This window comes from Mandrillus leucophaeus, unplaced genomic scaffold, assembly GCF_000951045.1.
Source record: "Mandrillus leucophaeus isolate KB7577 unplaced genomic scaffold, Mleu.le_1.0 Scaffold656, whole genome shotgun sequence".
NCBI classification, from domain to species: domain Eukaryota; kingdom Metazoa; phylum Chordata; class Mammalia; order Primates; family Cercopithecidae; genus Mandrillus; species Mandrillus leucophaeus.
The window spans coordinates 753,503-774,654 of record NW_012107097.1 but is presented as its reverse complement, the minus strand read 5'-3'; the positions used below and the strand labels follow the sequence as shown (position 1 = coordinate 774,654).

At 53.1% G+C, this 21,152-nt stretch overlaps 1 protein-coding gene across 1 annotated transcript; it reads left to right on the top strand.

Moving 5' to 3' along the window:
* The first annotated feature begins 882 nt into the window (after window positions 1-882).
* LOC105554717 lies at window positions 883-19,615 on the top strand. Its single transcript, XM_012001294.1, has 14 exons — window positions 883-1,074; window positions 1,796-1,959; window positions 3,258-3,538; window positions 4,754-4,934; window positions 5,420-5,501; window positions 8,926-9,652; window positions 9,756-10,031; window positions 11,452-11,727; window positions 12,334-12,582; window positions 13,243-13,503; window positions 14,833-15,123; window positions 15,523-15,819; window positions 16,487-16,609; window positions 19,428-19,615. Exons 1-14 carry the CDS (start codon window positions 883-885, stop codon window positions 19,613-19,615), a joined length of 3,588 nt encoding a protein of 1,195 aa, XP_011856684.1.
* The last annotated feature ends 1,537 nt before the right edge of the window (window positions 19,616-21,152 follow it).

Below are 21,152 nucleotides of genomic sequence, written 5' to 3'. Positions count from 1 at the left end.
ATAGTCAGTTTTGCAATGTTGGGCTTGGACCCTGCCAACTCCATTTCTGCTTTGCCCATCACTAAAGGGAGGCTGCAGGCGGGACAGGAAGTGTGGACAGGCTCCTTCCTGTTTGCATCTGTGTGTTCCCTTTTAGGGCACCCCAGCAACACATCTTCACCCCAGGAACAGCAGGCCCTTCCTGGAGCAGCACCTGGTCCAGTTTGCAGTGTTCCAACACTTGCAGCTTCATCATCCCCCCCACCCCAGCCCTGCACCCCTACCTGAGAGACCCCAGCACCAGCTGGCAGGTGCCCCTTCCACAGAGGTCTGGGTGCAGGAGTCCTTCCTTCACACGCAGAGACCCCAGCTCCCACTGAGTTGCGCCCCCTCCTCAGATGTCTGGGTCACAGGCTCTGGAACCCTCCTTTAAAACTCTTCCTTAGGGTTCTCCAGCCCTGGAGTGGTAGCTGCTCCTGCAGTTGCAACCCCCAGGAAGCCTTACTCTTCTCTCCTTACCTAATTAACAACTTCATACCTCATTACCAGTTCCTTATGCTGAATTCTCTTTTCAAACTAACTGGTGTGTGGTTTCTGTCTCCTGACTGAACCCCAGTTGACACAGGTAGTGAGGAATTGAACTTTTCTGGGAAGTGAGGGCTGCCTCTCTTGGCCGCCCTGCTGAGAGCTCCCTTCCCTCCTCCATTCCCAGAATTATTTGGCTGATGGTCGCCAAGGAGACGGCTGACAATTTCCAGTTGCCAAGCCTCACCCTGGAGCTCTCCAGAGACATTATGGAAACTCCCCACTCCTTCCTGCTCCCCAGCCAGGGAACTTGGAGCATCTAGCCAGGTTGGGTGGAGGGCACTGGGAGGGGGTAGAGGGGAGGTGACAAGCCTGAAGATGGAGACAGCAACTAGAAGTTTCCCTGGGCCCTGGCTTCCCCCACAGACCTCAAAAGTCTGGCCCACCCTTGAAGGCTACGGCCGGCGTGGTGGGCATCCCCTGTACTGGGTCCAGACAGACTCCTACCAGAGCCCTCCAACCAGACCTTCAACTACAGAGAACTCTCCCTATATTGTCATTCCCAGCCTGGTAGCAGCACCATTGCCAGATGGGGCAGAACCCAGGAAGAGCCTGGGAACTGAAGTGCTAGGAGTCTTTCCTGGGGGAAGGAGCTGCAGCTGTCCTGAGCACTCTGCTCATATCAGATGGCACTCAAATGCACTGAGAACTAGTGTCACAGCCCAGGAAACAGCAACAACAACAACAATGCTAACAACAATAATAGTAGTGGTGCAGAAGGTGTGACTCTTACTGTACAAACTTAGGTGCACAAAAATATCCATTTCTCTATTTCACTAAAATCAAGTAGAGTTGAGTTCATTCCTGGGGCTCCTGCCTTTTCTCCAGTGTCCCACCAGAACCCAGGGGCTTTTTGCTATGTTTTTAATGTGTCCCCAAAATTCAAGTGTTGCCAATGTGGTAGTATTAAGAGATGGGGTCTCCAAGAGGTGGTTAGGCCATGAGGGCTCCTCCCCTGTGAATGAGAGTAGCTGCCCTTATAAAAGGGCTTGACAGAGGGAGTTTATCCCTTTTTGCTCTGCTGCCTTCCACTGTGTGGGGACATGGCCTTCGTCTCCTCTGGAGGCACCATCTTGGAAGACAGCAGCCCTCAGCAGACACCGAACCTGCTGGAGCCCTGGTCTTGGACTTCCCAGCCTCCAGAACTGTGAGAAAATAAATTTCTGTTCTTTATAAATTACCCAGTCTCAGGTATTCTAGTATAGCGTCACAAATTGACTAAGAAATTTAGGAGGAACGAAACCAAGGGAAGGCCTCTAACTGCTGGTCCATCGTGGTGGTTGTTGGCGTGCTCGTTGTCCAAGCCTTCTGTGGGCCTGTGCAGTCAGCAATAGCTCTCCAGTCCTGTACGCTCTGGGGTCCTGGCCTGCTGTCTCCAGACTGTTCTTCTCCCAGGTACCTAGTGACCTCTGACCTATCCCCAAACTCAGGAAAATCTCTTCCTCTCTGTTCCAACTGCCCCCAAAGGCACTCTCCTTTCTCCTTCTCACCCCTTCCACCACCCAGCACACCTCACACAACTTTTACGAAATTAGGAAGATGTTAACGTCTATGTCGAGCAGGTACAGCTTCTTCCCTCCAAGAATCCCCGTGGCAATGCAGGGCTAGAGGCCTGGTGAAAGCAGCATCTGGTCTATTTTTGTGAGGTAGTTTAAGATAATCCAAAGACATTGGGACATCTTATTGCTGAATGTTTTACTATTCATTAAAAAATAGAAACATTGTCTTACACAATCAAAAAAACTATTCTCACATAAAACAAAATTTTCTAACTTTTTTTTTTTTTTTTTTTTTTTGAGACTGAGTCTTTCTCTGTTGCCCAGGCTGGAGTACAGTGGCACGATCTCGGCTCACTGCAACCCCCACCATCCGGGTACAAGTGGTTTTCATGGCTCAGCCTCCTGAGTAGCTGGGACTACAGGAACACGCCACCACACCCAGCTAATTTTTGTATTTTTAGTAGAGAGAGAGTTTCACCATATTGGCTAGCCTGGTCTCGAACTTCTGACTTCAAGTGATCTGCCTGCCTCAGCCTCCCAAAGTGCTGGGATTACAGGTGACAGCCACCATGCCTGGCTTCTAATATTGTCTAATAAACAATTAGTCCCATTTCATGGAGGAAAAACTAAGACTTGAAGTGGGTGAGCAACTTGTTCATCATCACTCAGCTAGTGGGCAACAGAGCCAAGATCTGAACCCTGATGTGATTCCAGCTCTCCTCTTTCTTCACATCTCTGAACAGCGGCTTATACGCTCTTACTAATCCACCATGTGGCTCTCACAACAGCCCTGAGCAGTGTCAGGATGGGCATTGCAATCACATTTCTAACCAGTCAGGAAACAGAAGCCATGAGTGTTTGCTCCATGTGCCCAGATAGGGTTGGTTGAGAAAGGGCCCCGGGAATGGAAAGCAGATGGAAGGAGGGTTAGTTCCCAGGCAAAGCTGGTGCCAGAAACTAGGCCTCCTTCCCCATGGCCCCAACAGGTGCTCTCCCAGCACTGTCACTGCCTGAGCCTCGGCCTGCGTCTGCCTCCCCTTCCTTCCTCTCCTGATCCGTTCACCTCCTGTTCCCAACCCTTCCATCCAGGGCCTCCTTCATTTCCTCTCTGGTCTCTAAGGATCAGTTTATAAAGTGACTAGGCAGTGGCCCCTGCCTGTCCTCTGTCCCTGTTGTCCTCCTTCCTTTCCTCAGCCGTGAGCACAGCCGGGGACACATTGCCTGTGGAGCCTCTAACCCATTTCCTCTGCAGCCCTCAACTGGTCTCCTGCTGGGGTACCTGAGGGCTGGGCTGGCCCAACAGCACACGCGGAGAAGCCATTTGCTCCAGAAGCGTCTGCTTCCCTCCCCAGCCCAGCTGTCCCTGTCCTTTCGCGTGCCGCTGCGCCAAAGCCCTGTGATTTCAGAATCCGGGTCCAAAATGGTCGCAAGGCCAGAGAGCTGGCTTAAAACCCACAGCACAAAAGGAGAGGCCTGTAGGTTGGCTCAGAGGCACAGGGATGTGGTGCGAGACAAACGTCATCTGTCCCTGAGTTTACCAAGTACTCACGGTCTGGTGTAGCTGCTGCCCGTGCACAGCGGAGGGTCCTGGAGAGGAGGCAGCTGCAGGCACCTGGTGCTTATTCCAGCCGCACCACTGCCTCGTCCAAAGACACAGGGAGACTCAGGGAGCCACTGCTTCCTCTCAGAAGAGCCAGGTGTGCCCAGTCGTCCTCAGGAACCAGGGGAGGCCCCAAGGGAGTGGTGTAGCAAACATGCCCTGATACAGGATAAATGTTAGCTGGGGGGGATTCGTGAAGCTCAGTAAATAACTGAGCAAGACTTCGAGCATTCTTGTCAGAAAAGAGGGGACTTAGCAGTTCTACAGGCCCCTGAGTGAGCCACAGTCTCAGAGTGGACGGGGACAAACCAGAGAATGTCCAAAGATGGGGAGCAACCTGGGGCACAGAAAATCAAGTCACGGGAAGAAAATGGAGAATTTGAGCCCATTCATAAAATATGAATAGCAATGCTTTCTCATGGGGTTGTGGGGAACCCCTGACACATGCCTGGTGTATATAAGTGTACCACAAATGGTAACTAGTATTATTTATTTAGGTGGAGAAGGGAAGCTGCACACGCAGTTTCAAATAGTGAATGACTGTCATCCGAAAGTGGAATTTGAGTAATTTTACAAAACTTCCATGAAAGAATTTCCCAAGGATAGAAGTGTCAGGGAAGCAGATTTTCATTCATCTTAAGGAGGAGGGCAAGAGCTAACATTGATTCAATGTATCTATGTGCCATGCTGGGTGCTTGTGAGGGGCTTAATACTGGTGGTTGTATGTCATTTGTCCAATAACTTGAACTGGGAGTTATTATTATTATCTTCATTTCACAGCTGATGGCCACAAGATCAGACAGAGCGGGTTGCTTACCCAAGGTCCTGCAGCGCCCACCTGACGTCCCCCAGGAGGAGCTGCAGGGCCTTCTCTCTAGGAGGTGGCAGAGGGGCTTCCTGTGTGCAAAGGAAGGTCCCACCATCCCTTTTGGAACCTCAGCTTGGTCCTGCAAAATTTCACCTCACACTACTGGAGTCTAGGTCCCGAGTCCCTCCTTACAACCCCCTCATTTCTGAGTTCAGCTGCGAGGCCACTCCGGGGACGCCAGGTTGTTCCTTCGTCCACACAGTTGCCTGTCCTTCCCTCTAGGCTGTTGTGGGCCCTGGGGAGCCAGGCAGGCTGGGGATGGAGGCCGCGCAGCGAGGGTGGAGAGCACAGGCCCTGAGCAGCAGGGGACGATGAGAAGCAGGCACCAGAACCCGGGAATCCACAGCTTTACCTGCCCCAGGGCCCAGCTGCTGGGCTTGCACAGTGCAGACCACAGCACCAGGTGACACCAGCTTGGCTAAAGCTCCTTTGGAAGTGAGGAAGGAGGGAAAGAGAGGATCTCTTGTCAGGCCTCCAACCCTGCCACCAGAGGATGGAAAAATCTGACCCCATCCCTGTGCCTTAAACTTAGACACTCAAGAAACATTTATTCAATTCATTGTTTACGTTCTTTGGTTAAGGGGTATAAGTAAGTTTAACAGGCAGGAGCTATACATGCATAATCCTCTGCGTTCCTCTCAGGAAAACCATTAAATAAAGGAAGAAATTGAAGCTCAGAGAAGTTCTGTAAGATGCCGAGGTCACACAGTAATAAAGAGATCAGGTGTGTTCTCACTACTGAGCTTTCTTGTCTCTCAAAACAAGGAACCAGCTCACCTTATCTCTCCCAGCTCCTCAGCTCCCGAGGCAGCAGGGACAAGAGCCCTGGACCTGTTTTCCCATTCCAGACACATCTCTTCTCTTCCAGACACGTCTCTTCTCTTCCAGACACATCTCTTCTCTTCCAGACACGGGCTGTGGCTCTGCCGTGGGGTTCCTGGTCTGGCAGAGCCAGGGCACAGGATGGGGGGTAGGCTTCACCTCTGTGATGGTCTATTTTGTGTGTCAACTTGGCTAGGTCACGGGGTACCCAGACATTTCAAACACCACTCTGGGTGTTTCGGGAGGGTGTTCTGGGGTGAGATGAACATTTGAATTGATAGAATCAGTAAAGAACATTGCCCTTGCCAGTGTGGGTGGGCCTCGTCCAATCAGGTGAGGGCCCGAATAGAACAAGGAGGCTGAGTAAGACGGAACTCTGCCTGCCTGACTGCCTGAACCGGAACCGCGGTCTTTTCCTGCCTTCAGACTCAAACCGAAACCTCAGCTCTCCCTGGATCTCAGGCCTGTGGATAGCAGATCTTGGGATTTGTCAGCCTCCATAATCACATGACCCGATTCCCTATGATAAATCCCTTTCTGTATATAATACAGGCTCTTGGTTCTTTTTCTCTGGAGACCCCTGACTAATATACCCTCCCTCCCTGACTCTCCCTTCGAGGGTCCCCTTCCTAAGGGGAAAGGGCAGGTTGAGGAGCCCCACCTGAGTTCCGTGTTCCTGATGCCCCAGCTGAGAAAAGGCTGGGGGGCTGATAACGCAGGCGGTGTAGACTAACTCTGCATCAGCACAAGCTCTTGCCGCCGCCAGAGGATCCTTGAAAGCTTCCCTGATTCACATGGCTGGAACTCTCCTGTTCTCTCCAGAGACAGGGGCCAGCCACCCTGAGCGGGACAGTGCTGCCGGATCCCCACACTGTATTTCCATAGGAACCTCTAAGGGACTTCTGAGGAGATTCCCAGTTTGGGGAGTGGGGGAATTAAAATGAGTGGCCCATATGGACTGGTCACCAGGGGCAGTCAAACCTGACTCTCAGGGACCACCTGCCATTCTGCCCCATAGCTGCGTTAGGAGGGAACGGGGACTCGAGACCCTGAGGAAGGCATGGAAGGTCCGAGTGAGGGTGGGATAGGGGTCTGTCCATATAGCCTCCGTCCATGCAGCCACTGTCCCAGGCAAGTGAGAAGCCAGAGTGCCACAGTGACATCTCTGGGCCCTGGAGGAGTCACCTGGAATTCAAGTCTGACAGCTCCTGTCTTGGCTGAGCCTTGGAGAACTTGAAACCAGACATCAGATCCCCCTTCTCACTGGGGTTCCGGAATCTCATCCTCCGTCTAACCCTGCCACCAGAGGATGGAAAAATCTGACCCCTTCTCGGGCTGTCATTCAGAGACAGCTAGACAACAGGATATGCTCGGAGAGCTAGAGAGAGGGAGAATTCAGAGAGTCCTGGACAGCAGGAATGCTGGGCTCCAGTCCAGCTCCGGGGTCCAGACTTGATATTTCAAATCTAGCCAGGAGCATGAATGGTGCACCTACTGCATGCTGTTCACCCGTGTGTGTGCATGAGCGCATACGTGGACAGGCATGAATGATATCAAACACATTTGGGTGCATGAATTATACCAAAGATTTGTAAAGTACATAAAAAATACATGTACAACTTGAGGAACTGTAACTGTCACTCAACTCAACGAACAGCACATTTCAGCACCCCAAAAGCCCCCCGTGTGCTAATTTAAGTCTTGTCGTTTGATATTCATAATATACTCTTTACAGCAAACAAGGTGTTATTCTCCCAATCCCTGTGTTCGGGAGTCCTGTGTTGGGCAGGTGACTGGACCAGAAGAGTTTGGGGTCTTTCTCAACTCTGTTCAGTGACTCTAATTTTACAATATCCTTCCAGTGAAAATGCAGGGAGCTGGTGGTCCTCTCCCCTGGGTCTGCCCCAGCCACGTCCTGCCCTCCCCAACTCTGCATTATGGATGGAGTGAATCATCTCGTAAATAATTCACAAGTCATCGAGGCACTGAGGGTAACAGGAGAGCAGGGGTGGAGGCATGGGCAGGGCTGAAGTTGGCAACCTGAGCCAGACCACCATCCTCCCAGGGCTGGGCTCTGCTCTGGGTAGAAGGGGCCTACAAGTCAGGCAAGAGCCTCAGGTGGGTGGCCACCAGGGAGATGGGGCCATGGTGGGTCAGAGGGCCCAGCACGACCCGGTCAGCCTCCTGCTGCTGATACACCTCTGCCTCCTGCACCTGAGGGCCTCAGGTGAGTGACACTCAGATCCCCCCGGGGGTTCATTTCCCACTCCCATCCCACTATTCCTGCCTGTTCCTGAGGGATCCTCCTTTTGCACTTGTGTAGCCATTGCATGAAGTCCATTCAGTCATTCATCCGCTAGACATTTAACTAGCGTTCACTGAGTGACTACTATGTGCCATGTAGGTGATAGCACTCTGCTTTACCTTGAGAAGCTGGAGTCATCCTGAGAGCCACTGTGAGGTGGTAAGCTTAGGAGTGGCATGGTCAGATCTAGGTTTCAGAAAGTTGCCGGTTTTTGAGGGGGATTAGGGCAATCAGGAGATCATGGCCGTAATCCAGGTGAGAGATGCTGGCATCTCAGGCCAAAGCAATGTCCATGGGGTTGGAAGAAATTGGTTTCCGGGTTACGTATTTTTATTCTTTTTTTTTTTTTTTTTTTTTGAGACGGAATCGTGCTCTGTCACCTAGGCTGGAGTGCAGTGGTGTGATCTCGGCTCACTGCAACCTCTGCCTCCTGGGTTCAAGCCCTTCTCCAGCCTCAGGCTCCCAAGTAGCTGGGATTACAGGTGTGTGCCACCGTGCCCAGCTAATTTTTGTATTTTTAGTAGAGCCGGGGTTTTGCTATGTTGGCCAGGCTGGTCTCAAACTCCTGACTTCAGGTGATCCGCCCACCTCAGCCTCCCAGAGTGCTGGGATTACAGGTGTGAGCCACTGAGCCCGGCCCCAGGCACTTATTTTCATGCAAATTTGCTGAGGCCCTCAGCACTTTATGGCATGAGGCCCACCCTGACCGCATGTGAGGGGATAGCGGGGAACATGGTACTTGGGCTTAGGCTGCGGTTGAGGGCTGGGCCCTGAGCCAAGAATACCTGTTGAGTGACTTACTCCACAGGAACTACTTAATGGCTGGTCCCTGACGGACTGGGAGCTCCATGAGAGCAGGGATGGGGGGTTCATTTGTCCTTGTGACCCAGCACTCTATGCTTAGCGGAATGAATGCTGGATGGGCTGATGCGGGCAGTGTCCTCTCCCCCTTGCTGCAATGCGACTGGAACAGGGTGGGATGAGCCCAGGGATCCTCCTGGAATCCTTACACAGGGAACTCCAGACCCAAGCTGCCAGCGGCCATGCGGATCTCCTTATCTCCAGGGTCACCGTCGTCACAGGACTGATCATCAGCCTCATCTTGGGGTGCTTGTTACAAATGTGGATTCCTGGGCCCTGACCCCTCCCCACCGCGGCGGGTGTCCGACCCCATAGTCTGGGGTGACGCCCACGAGTCTGCCTTTTGAATGGTCTAGTGGCCCATGAGGAGTGGGGATCTCTGCTCCAGTCCATTCTCTGACTTCAGGCAACCCCTCCTTCAGTGCCTCCAAGCAGGACACCGGAGGCTCCCGCAGAAACTGTCTCTTGCCCACCAACTCCAGAAAAGCTTTTATGTGGTCTTCCTGAACCCTGCCTGGGCCACTTGGGACTGCAGAACCAAAAAGAGAGGCTCCAGGCAAGGCAGGGCGTGCAGGAGAGCCCAGAGCAGCCCAGAAGTCCTGCTATGCCCCTTCTCTCCCCAGGCCAGCCCCACCCGACTCCCGAGGCCCCTGCAGAGGAGGTGGTGTCTGTCCAGGGAGTGCGAGGTGGCTCCGTGGAGCTGGCCTGTGGCTCTGGGCCTGCCCCACTGCTGGTCCTCTGGAGCTTCACCCCGCTGGGCTCCCTGGTTCCCCGGCCTGTGGCCGTCACCGATGGAGCCATGTCCAAGGTGGAGGCCATCGCCTCGGCTCTGGGAGTCGTGAGTCTGAGGAACGGCAGCCTGGTGCTGGGGGAACTTCGAGAGGGTGCCCGCGGCCACTTCCTATGCCAGGTTCTGCACGTGGCTGGCGGCCAGCTCCACACTGCCTACTCCCACGTCACGCTGGCCGTGCTGGGTGAGGCCTGGCCCCGGCTGCAGCTGGTCCGTGGGCTGCTTTGGATGTCTGCATGTGTGCTGCCCATTCCCTGTGTGTGGGGGGGTCCAGGTTCTAAAGGGCGCCCCACTCCAGGGACTGAGGAAAGCCGGGGTGATGAGGACGGGATGGTCAGGGGGGGTGGGCCGGTGAGTCCCCAGCCAGCAGGGGTGGGGGTGCCGGACACAGCTGGGCGTGTCCTGGGTCTGTAATAACACGGCGGGCCTCTCCCTCCTCTGGCCAGTGCCGGTGTCTAAGCCTCAAGTGCGACTGAGTAACCCGTCCCCTGTGGAGGGAGCCTCCGTGGTGGCCACGTGTGCAGTGCGGGAGGGCACAGAGCCTGTGACCTTTGCCTGGCAGCATCAGGCATCCCAAGGCCTTGGAGAGGCCCTGGTGGGGGTCACTGAGCCACTATTCCGGCTGGACCCGGTCAACCGGACGCACCTAGGCTGGTACATGTGCAGTGCTCGCAACTCCGTGAACAGGCTGAGCAGTGACGGGGCCTTCCTGGACGTCATTTGTGAGTCAGACTGTGGTGGGGGAGCTGTCAGGGCTCACACTCACCTCCCCATCCACACTCAGGTTCCACACCTCAGAACCCTCCAAATCCCCCCTCTGCGGGAGTGGTCCGCCCTCTAAAAGTCTTCAGCAGGCAAGAGTCACGGGGTGCTGTGCCCCTGGTGTCCAGTGCAGCTCTAGTCCCAGGCTGTTAGCCTTTTTAAGGTCACGGACACCCTTTTCCAGGAAAACGTGCATACATTCATGCTTACAATCTCACTCGCGATTTCACTGGCGGCCTGGAAAGTCTGCCTTTAGGTTGAGCCTGGAGGGCTCTCAGAAACCAGCGGGACCCCGAGGAGACAGGGGGTGGGGCCACAGTGGGAGGAGACGGCAGCAAGCCTGAAGTTAGAAATCAGAAGCCCTGGGGGAAAGATGAAGGCCAGGGTGGCCTAGAGCTCGCTGTCCCACACGGCAGCCACGCATGTGTATCTTCGGTCACTTGAAATGGAGCCAATCCAAACTGAGCTGTGCTGTATGCATGGAAGGCACACTTGATTTTGAAGATTTATTCCGAAAGAAAGAATGTAAAATACCTCATCCGTAACTTTTATATTGATTATATATTGAAATAACATTCTGGATATATTTGGTTAAATAGTAAAACACCTGTTGGTGGTTTTTGTTTTTTGCTTGATTGGGTTTGGTCACTTTTACTTAAGATTTGGCTACTAGAAAATGTTAAAAAAAAATTCTGTGGCTGGCATCCGCCTATTGGACAGTGCTGGTCTTAGACGTTTTAAGGAGCAAGGACCAATAGCGTCCTATTGATCGGTCTTCACGGTGGCGGTTTGTGGAAATTGTGAACTGAGGGCTGTTGAGGAGGCAGGTGAGCAGGAGAGTTCTTGAGAAAGAGGCAGGAGCAGACTGGAAGCAGGCAGAGAATTCACAACTCCTTGGGAGTCAGGGAGAGCTTCGAAGATGGTGACCCCGAGCTTGGAACGCAGGAGAGAGGGGAAGGTGGAGTCCCAGGAAGTGAAAGGAGGCGGCTGCTGGGATCGGGCTCAGGGCATCATCCCACTGTGGTATCTTACTCCTGCAGTCTACAGTGGCTGCCTGTCTGCTTTCAAGAGCCCCTCAGTCTCAGGCGCATGGGGAGCACTGGTCTCCTTCCTCTCTTCTGCCCCACCTTGGCCCAACCCAGGAGTCCCTCGAGGAAGCGCCCACAGCCCAGGGTGCTCACCTCCACACATAAGCCCTGAGCAGCCTGGACTTGCCCATGGTCCCTGGACTCTGAGCTCCAGGAGGGCCTAGCCTCAGGGTGGACACAGGCCGGAGCATACTACATGCCCCTAGGATTGATGCATACATTCAGAGATGAGCATGTGCGTGAATGAAGGAATGACGTTGGGGAGGTGTAACCGGCCTTCCTTGCTCTCCAGATGGTCCTGACAAGCCTGTGATTACCGTGGAGCCACTGGGACTCGCTGAGGAGGGCTTCTGGGCCAGTGAGAGGGAAGAGGTGACCCTGAGTTGCCTGGCCGCCTCCAACCCTCCTAGTCACTACGTGTGGCTCCGTGACCACACACAAGTCCACACGGGGCCTACCTACATCATCGCCAGAGCAGGCCGTGTCCACACGGGTCTGTACACCTGCCTGGCCCACAACAGCTACCTGGACTCCCGCACCCAGACTACTGTCCAGCTCACCATCTACTGTGAGTGTGGGGTCGGGTGACGCCCAGACCTGGCCTGGGGACAACTCACGCTGGAGCGTTTGTGGGCCTGTTCTCAGGCAGACCCAGCTGCCCTGTGGAGAGGCGTGCCGAAGTTGCTCTTGTTGGAGGGATGTCTCTGACCGAGTGGGGTTGGAGGGCAGGGAAAGAGGATAAGAAAACTGTGGGGAGGGGAAGGGAAGCGGGGAAGCTACCGACACTACTAGCCTCCCGCCACTAAGTGATTATTCCCGTGGCCCTGCGGACCGAACTGAGGCACAGAGAAGGGCGATGGCAGTGAGGCAAGGTGTGCTGGCTCCTGGGTGCCCAGGGGCAAAGATGAGAATGGGAGATGGGGTCTTCCATGGGGCCTCTGGGATTCCTTGGGGACTCTAAACTCCTGTACACTTGGTAACCTCCTGCCCCTCACCTGAGAGCTCAGCCTGTTCCTCACCAGCCCCTCAGAGAGACTCGATCTTTCCCCTGACCCACTTCTCCCTACTCCTCTACCCATTGACACCCCTGGCCTCCAGACTCCCCTGCCTGGCCTGGGGCCTGCAGGGCACTGGCAGTGGAGCCTGCCCCAGCCTCACTCACTTCCCCATCCAGATCCCCCTGAGGCACAGCCCTCCTGTGCAGTGCATCCCAGCCCCGGGGCTGTGACTCTGCTCTGCGCCTGGCCTGGGGGGCTTCCGCCTGCCCAGCTGCAGTGGGAAGGACCCCAGGGACCTGGCCCTACTGCCCCCAGCAACGTCACCTGGAGTCATGCAGCCGCCCAGCTCTCCAGTGGCAGCATCTTCACCTGCACTGGCCGGCACCCAGCCCTGGCACCGCCTGCCCTCTGCACAGTCACGCTCTGTGAGTGGACACAGGAAACCCCAGGGCTCTGACATTCCAGGCAGAGTGTGGGTAGAGGTCGGGGAGAGCCGGAGGGCCTGGGATCTGGGTGGCGCTCCAGACTGCAGGCTCCAAAACATGCCACGTAACAAGCAGGTGGGCGGCACTCAGCTCTCAGTCCCCATCTCCCATCTTTCCCATCCACACTGTGCTCTGTCCCCCTCACTTCGGCCTTGGAGCCCTGACACCTCCCCACTGTCCCTGCCTGCAGGGTCAGCAGCCTCTCATTGCCCCTACACTGCCCTTCTACCGCTCTGACGCATGTTGGGCTTGAAATTTGCCTTCAGCATTCTCTCCGCCAAGTGTGCAGAGAGAAACTCCCAGCCATCAGCCAAGACAGAGCTCAGAGGTCATCCTGTCCTCTTTCTGGAAGCCCCAGAGAGTTTGTCTTTCTGTCTATATTCTAGCACACATTAAATCATAATAATTGTTTAATGTGTGTTCCCACCATTTCCCTGGCACATGATCAGCCATCAATAAATGATGAGTGTGTGAATGAGTGAGTGACAAAGTGATGAAGGAAGGAGGGAGTGAAGGAACAAATGAAGGAAGGGGGATAGGGCGGATGTGCCAAGCCCTTCCTCCTTCCACAGGGCCATGCTGAGCCATCATTCTTTCCAGGGGAGCCTCTCGGGAGGCCCACCTGCTGGAGCACAGCCACAATGGGGCACCAGTTCATCATGCTGAGCTGTGAGTGGCCTGGTGGCGAGCCCCCCGCCACGCTGAGCTGGCTTGACGAACAGCAGCAGCCCCTGGGCAGTAGCAGCTCCTCGACGGCCGTTCACCTCCTGCAGGCCCAGGAAGATCTGGCTGGCAGAGAGTTTACCTGCCAGGGCACTCACCTGCTCAGGACCCCTGACCCCCACTGCCACCTCCAGCTGGGTGAGTAGGGGCTAGCGAGTTTGTTCTGGGACTGGGACAGGAGGAGCAACCCTTTGGAACCAGGAGAAAGAGATCTTGGGGGGTGGCTGTGCTGGCATGGAAAGCGAGTCAGTGAGGACGGAGAAGCTAGGAGGTAGGTAGGAGCTGAGCTCCCAGGGACTCAAGTTTTCTTTGATCCATAAAATGAGGGGGTTAGGCTAGGTCAGAGTTGTATAATAAAAATATAATGTGAGCTATATATGTGATCTAAAATATTCTAGCAGCCACATTTAAAAAGGAGAAGAAACAAGTGAAACACTTTAGTTAACTCAATATATCCAATATGTTATCATTTCAACATGTAATCATAAAAATTATTAACTAGATATTTGACATCTTATCTTTAAAATCTGGTATATATACAATTACTGCACATCTCAATCTGGCCTGGCCACATTTCAAGTTCCCATATTGACGTGGCTGGTCACTACAATATTGGATAGCACTGATCTAGGTGACGTGGAAAAGTCAATTGCATAGTCTTCATTTACATGGATTTGCATAAGAGAGATGCCTGATTATACTGTTGATTTGCATTAATGTTTCCAAAGTCAGTTCTTTACCTCTCTTACTCTGGTTTTGGTCTGGTTCCTCCTTGTCTTCATCTGGCTCTGCCAGTCTATTTACTGCAACCAGGAAAAAAGAATTACATATCAAAGTAAAAAAAAAAATGTAAGAAAAGCAAACAGAGAAGCTGTCACACACAACAGTTCTCACAGAATGGTTTACTTCTTGGTCTCCAAAGGCTTGGTAACTAGCATGTTCTCAGGGCTCTAGGGAGGCCTCAACCCCAAATATTTCCTTCCCTATTACTCAGTCTCAGGACCGGAAATTCCATCGTAGGAGATTCATTGACACCTGAGAGTCTGGGTCTTTAATAAGTCAGTCCATAAAATCTGAGCGCCTGCTATGGGCCCAGCGCTACGCCTGGAGCCAGCCAGGAGGTGGGGGCCACTAGAGGGAGGGAGGACAGGTGCTGGAGGGGGCTGTTCATGCAGAGACGAGTAAGGCAGGGCCCTTGCCTGCAGGAGCTGAGGCTAGGGTGGGGCAGGGAAGCAGCAGGGAGGAACACTGCTGATTTTATCCTCTATCAGCCAGCCCTGGAGCACACTGCGACAGGAACTTGGCGTAGAATGGGAACGTGAAGAGAAAGCAGACTGGCCCCAGACAAGCCTCATTATCAACTCTGCAGCACTCCCGCTCCATCTCCTCTCCATCCCTTCCAATGCTGGCCAGCACCTTGTCCCCAGGCCCTCCCACTAGCCAGCCTCTTCCTCTCTGTCCCCGCAGAAGCCCCACAGCTGGACGTGGCTGAGCCCCGCGTGTCAGTGTTGGAGGGGGGAGAGGCCTGGCTGGAGTGCTCGCTCCGCGGGGGCACACCACCTGCCCAGCTCCTCTGGCTGGGGCCTCAACAACAGCAGGTGGACCATGGCACTTCAGGATTCATGCTGCACCCTGAGGGTGCCCAGCTGCGCCTGGGCATCTACGATGCTGACCCGGCACACCACAGGGGCACCTACCAATGCGTGGCCCGCAATGCCGTGGGTAACAGCAGTCGGAGCGTGCTGCTGGAGGTCCTGAGTGAGTGAGGGGTCGAGTGTGTGTGTGTGGTGAGGTGGGGGCTGGGAGATCAACAGCCACAGAGTGCTTTAAGTGGAAAGGCACAAGGATTCCCCGCTCCAAAATGTGAGCGCTTGAGCTTCCTTGGGCATAGGCAGGACTCAAGAGCTAGCTGGGTAACATGTGCGTGACTCTGGTACACTCATGGCAGACAGAACGCCATGCAGGCAGCATCGCCTCCCTTTCACTTTATACATGAAAAAACTGATGGGACAAGACAGGGCTTCTCAGGTCCACAGACCCCAATCCAGTGCCTTTTCCACACTGCCAGGCTGCCTCTCGACAGGAGCAAATCTGGGGGCACAAGCTCACGTGGTTGTAGGTATACATGTGCCTCTCTGTGTCCCCACCCTCACCCAGGATATCCAGCTCCTCCCAACGTCACCATCAGCCGCCTGACCTACGGGAGGCACCGGAGAGAGGTGCAGCTTCAATGGGCCATCGCAGGCCCCGGGAACCTGACGGGCTTCCTGGTGCAGCGGAAGGCCAGTGCCCTGGGCCCAGGAGCTGGGGCGTGGGAGACGGCAGCTAGTGACATCGAGCCAGAGAGCCGAGGCCGGCGGCTGGGAGGCTTGGACCCCGGGGTCCTTTATGCCTTCCGCATCCTGGCTCTGAATCACCACACTGCAGGACATCCCTCTGAGGTGAAGATACCAGGTGCCAGCTAATGCCAGGGAGGGACCCACCTTTTCTCCAAAGCACTGGCCCCTGGTTCATCTTCCTCTTCACAGAGCATCCCCTCCTCTGTTCATTTGCTCCCTTCCTACTGAATTCTCCCGTCCCCAGCCCGTCCTCTTCTCCACTCTCCCCTCAGATAATCACCACGGCTCTTTCCCGTCCCTCCCTGGGGGGCTCAGGAGGCTCCAGGCTGAGGGTTAGGAACCCTAATTCATGTGATCAGAATAGAGAGGAAGGAAAAGGTGCCGGTGACTAAGAACAGGAGCCCACTCTGTGCCTCAGTCTCCCCTCCAGGGCTACAGGCAGGCTCTCGGCTTCCTGCTGCCCCCTCTCCATCCTGGGAATTCCTTATTTTATGGCATACTTCCCTTCAGCCCCAAGCCGCCAAGATAACCAGACATTTGCCTTCTGCACCAGAAACGGGACTTGGCAGGAGAGGCAAACCCCACAGCACTAGGCAGACAGAGCGCCGTGTCCCTTGGGAGAGACCTGATCTCCGGGTTCTCTGGGTCCCGCATGTCAGCTGCAGGGGGAACTGGATGAGCAGGGCACCGCTTCTCCAGAACCCTGGTGGTTCCCTACAAGCCACTGTGGCTCAAGTTCTGCAGTGGCTCGAAACCATGTAACCTGTGCTCTCCCCTCCTAGTGGACCCCCCCTTCAGTGCCTACCCAGCGGTGTTGGGTGCAGCAGGCACAGGAATGGTGGTGGCAACGGTGGCCTCTCTACTGGTGTTCCAGTATGCTGCCCGGCACCCAGAGACTTTCCCCTGTGAGTGGGAATGGGAAGGGAAGGGCTGCTTGACCCCACAGGGTGGCCAGACCCTGAGCTATCCAAAAGAGATGCAGCACTCCCGGGGGAGAAGAATCTAGGCTCTTCCTTAATTCTGACCCTCTCCCCAGTGCTAGATGTTGCCATTCAGGGCTCAAACCCCCAACCCAGGCACCGGGGGCCATCCCCTTCTGGGTTGCTGAGGCCCAAGTACAGACCCATTGGGAAAGAGAGGGCCATTCTCCTGGGATCTCTGCTGGGCTGGCCAAGTAATGTTCCTTTTCTTTTCCTTCCTACAGGCCTTGGTCAACTGCTTGTTCCCATGTGAGTGTGAAACCCGTCATCCTGGGGGCTAGGGCTTTCCTCCAGTTGGAAAGGAAAGCAAGGGAAGTGAGTTGCCACTAACTTTACTCTCCCACTTCACTCTCAGGGAGCAAAGGCACCAACAGAGGGGCTCCAGAGAAGATGCTGAGGTGCAGGCAGGTAAGCACGACCATATCCAGAAAAAGACGACTTGCGTGCAAGGAGACCACTGCTGGGTGCTGAGGGTGACGCTTGGTCTCTCTTGAGCTCTAGGAACATCTGGACACTCCCAAAGCATCTCTCTGTTCTTTGCCCACATACGCTTTTCCTAGGCCTTGAAACACCAACCACCACCCCAGGTTTGGATCCTGCACAAGAAACCACGGATGCTCCAGTGAATGTCACCATCACAGTGACTGCAACACCATGAGGTCCAAAGAGGAAGATGCAGATAGGCTTAGGGAAGGCAGGTGGGATTTGGGAAGAGCACTTCTGTCAGACTTTGGTCGTAAAACCAACGTAGCTAAGACACCAACTACCACTTTCACTTAACACCCAGTCTTTCCAACTGGTGCGAGGCCCTAAGTGACATGGTTACAAGAGAAGCCCTGGCCCAGCTTGTGGAAGACAGAGGTGGCAGGACGAGGAGGAGGACCCACAATTGGGAGAGAAGGATCACTGGGTGTCTGCGGGCAAGTGACAGCCATGGTGCTGGGAACCGTCTGTGGTGCTACAGAAGTACGAGCAAGCTAGCTGCTTCCAGAACAAAGTCTGGATGGAGCAATTCCTAAATAAATCAGAGCTGACGTCCACGCCAACAGAGGGCTATTTCTGTTGCAACTCCCGCAGAGAGAGGCTGAAGGCTGGGTCCCAGGTGTGGCCAGTGGGGACAAACAAGGTGTGTAGGTGTGTGTTCCTTCGCTCAACCGTAGCTTAAGAACATCACTGACGCTGCAGTGGCCCGACTCCAGGAGTCCCAGCCCACAAGATACAGAGCGGAGGTACTGCAGATGTAGCTTCCCGCCCCCAGGCTGGGGGAGCTGGCCCCACAGAACACCGGGGCTGTTCCAGAGTCACAGTGTCAGCTGCCAGCATGACTCACTAGCTCCAAGTGTGTGTGTGTGTGTGTTTGTGTGTGTGTCTGCAATCTGGGTGAAAACACAAATGAATGCTTGTTCAACTGACTAGAAGACTCGGGACTCCAAGCCGCCTCTGCAGGAGACACAGATGAGAAGAAACGGCAAGAAAGCCAACGGGTGACCCGCCAGCAGAAGGGAAGTGGTGCCTGAAAGGAGACAGAAAATTGAGAAACCGAAGAAGGTTCTGTGGTTCTCACAGAGTTAGCCTTTATTAGATAAGGGGTTTCAGCTACCCTCAAAGCTCTCAGCACTGGGGCTAGGGTGTAAGGAAGGCTTATTTAAATACGGGAAATAAAATACAAAAGGACCACACCTGATGCAAAAGACTTTGTTGGCTTTCTGGTCAGAGATGCCTAGAGATGTGTATCTTCTTAGGGCAGTAAAACAACACTTTTTCACAAGGCTAAATTTCTATACTGGAGTTCATAACAATGTGGCCCTAGGTTAACGGTAAAAATAGACAATGTGTGAGGCAGGACCGCTCCTCCTCATCCTTCCAAGCTCCTCTCCTACCCACCTCCCTTCCTTCCAAACAAATGCAAAGTTGCCCGGAGGAGCTGGGCCTGCCTCCACATCGCCCCCCAGGCTCAGGCATGTTCTCAGCCTCCCCTAAAACACTTGCCCAAGATCCTGCTCCTTCGGGGCCTTGATCTCTGCAGCCAGAACAGAAGGGGTGTGCACAGGGGAGTTTCAGGGGAGGACAGGGGTGGAGGCTCCAAAGAATTTCAGAGGAAGACATTCGCCCACCCCAGTCACAAACTATAAGCAGCGTTGTACAAACAGGGAGTAGCCCCGCCTTCAGGGGCTAAGCTATATGAAAGCAGCGTTCTCTTTTAATATAAAATCATGTCAACCAAATAAAACCTGCCAGAGCTACATCATTTAAAATATGTACAGTTTCACCCATAACATTACAACTTTAAGGAAAATCAAACATACTTTTCAATATGATACAAAGCATGCATCTCAAAGTCATTACTTTAAAAGAGAGCAACACAGGTAAAATTCAATTATAAACTTCACGTCCTGGCAGCGCTGGAGCTGGAATGAGATCTGTGGCACGCTCAGCCCAAGATGGAGGCACTGAGTCTTCATAGACTCATTTGACAAAAACAAAACCCAGAAAGAAAGGCTTTTGCTAAGAACACTTCAAAAGGTTTAGAACGTTGCCACTTCACTTGCACCCTGGCAGCACCTGACACCAGACTGTCAGTGCAAAACTGAAAGGAAAACATTAAAAGGAGATAGTGAAATGATACAGTGGGAGCAGGGCAGTTTAACGCTAAAACAATCACACAGAATTCTAGATGAGAAGGAACATGAAGAGGCTTGACCAATTTCCTGATCACTGAGCACAGTAAAGCTCAAATTTCTAGGTGGAGGTGGCAGACGGGTGCATCAAGGGGAGAAATGTGGACTCCTGGAAGACGAAGTCATAAGCAGAGCTCTGCCCACAGAGGCCAGAGGGCAGCTTCTTCAGCTGCGGAGCTGGAGCCTCGGAGGAACTGCACAGCAGGGACAGATCACAGCATACGGAACGGGACTGGTTCTATCCAAAGAGTGAACCGCCATGCTTGTGGAAAGCAGGATGGAAAAATGGGAGGAGCCCAGATTATGGCTCCAGATAAACTGGGTTCGGATTCAGGTCCCATGGCTCACTGGGTGACTTGGGGATTTTAATGCCAACTTTGTAGATGTGTTGTGAGGGTTAAATGAGTTAACAGTAACAAGCACCGAGCACAGTGCCTGGTACACAGCAGTTATTCCACACGTGTTAGTGCTCTCTCTCACACCGTACCATGCCCTCTCATTTCCTGGTGAAGTGACATTAGGTAGGACTGTTTGGGTGCCTGTGCAGGGCAGAAAAGTTCAGAGCCAACTCACGCTTAGGGAGAACTCATACCGCCTAAACATAAAGGCAATTATATATATATGTGTGTGTGTGTATATATATATTTATATATTTCAATATATAAAGGCATTTTTTATAAATAAAATACAATAAAAAGAATAACACTTAAAACAGCGTTACTAATAATATAAATAAAGCAGTCCACAATGAGATTGTCCTAAAGGTAAAGCCATTTTCTCTTCCTCGTGGACAGATCCCATATTCAAACTCAATCTTTAAAAGCAGTTCATGACCTAAGGCTCATGCTAATACACCTGTTTCCTGAATCAAAATGGCTGTCTATGGACATTGACTCGCCTGTTTTCTAAAACTCCCTTTGTGACAGCACTGCTGTAACATGATTGGCTAACACAGGGTATGTTTCCATATTCTGCGCGCTGGGACTTCGTCCTTTGCTAGTCCCAGAAATAAGGGATGCAGCTATCCCCCTCCAGAGCTAATTGCATCTAAGCAACATGAAGAATAAATCCAGTATACTACAGGCACGGACATCTGGAATGTAGAACTTGGGTCTACAGCATCCCTAATATCTGACTAGGGAATTACATTCACTACATTCTACTGGAAGTAACTCTTGCATAGTGACCCAGCTTAAACAAGCACATTTTCACTAACAGTTCTATTATAAAATATATAGACATATGTAAGGGAATACTGATGCATTTATACAGAAAGTTGGTTAACATAGTATTATATTCTATTTCACTGCGATTTCTGGGAAACTAACATTTCTTCACTTCTGCTGGAATTGCTTGACTCTATATAAAGAGAATAATTTTCTGTTTCTTTCCCCAAACGGATGCATAATGCAAAAAGGAGCAGTGATCCTTGAAAGCTTGACTCAAGCTATGAAACACACTGATATAATTATTGCTTTTTAATGTGAAGAGCCTTCCAAAGGCAGCTGCAAATGTCTTTGTCACGCAGAGGCAGCCGTGGTCAGGAGCTCTGCTGACCAACGCTTTGGGTGCCTGTTTACAAGGGTGACATTCTGAAAGAGGTATCAGGAAATTTCAGAAAAAAAAAAACCAAAAAACTCTTTTCTTCCAACGTAAGTCTTTTCTGACACTCACCCCTGCAGGCTGCTGCCTACGTTGGAGATGGGGGATGACTAGTTTCAGCGTCAGGGCACCATGAGCATATTCCTACGCTAATCCAACAGACTGGAGAGCTCCCACCAAGACGGGCT

Excerpts from the sequence above, each read along its gene's own strand:
- LOC105554717 (XM_012001294.1), top strand. The coding sequence starts at position 883 with ATGGAGACAGCAACTAGAAGTTTCCCTGGGCCCTGGCTTCCCCCACAG. Across the intron at positions 1,960-3,257 it reads CCAGACTGTTCTTCTCCCAG|CCGTGAGCACAGCCGGGGAC; the intron begins GTACCTAGTGAC and ends TCCTTTCCTCAG. Across the intron at positions 4,935-5,419 it reads AGTGCAGACCACAGCACCAG|ACACATCTCTTCTCTTCCAG; the intron begins GTGACACCAGCT and ends CTTCTCTTCCAG.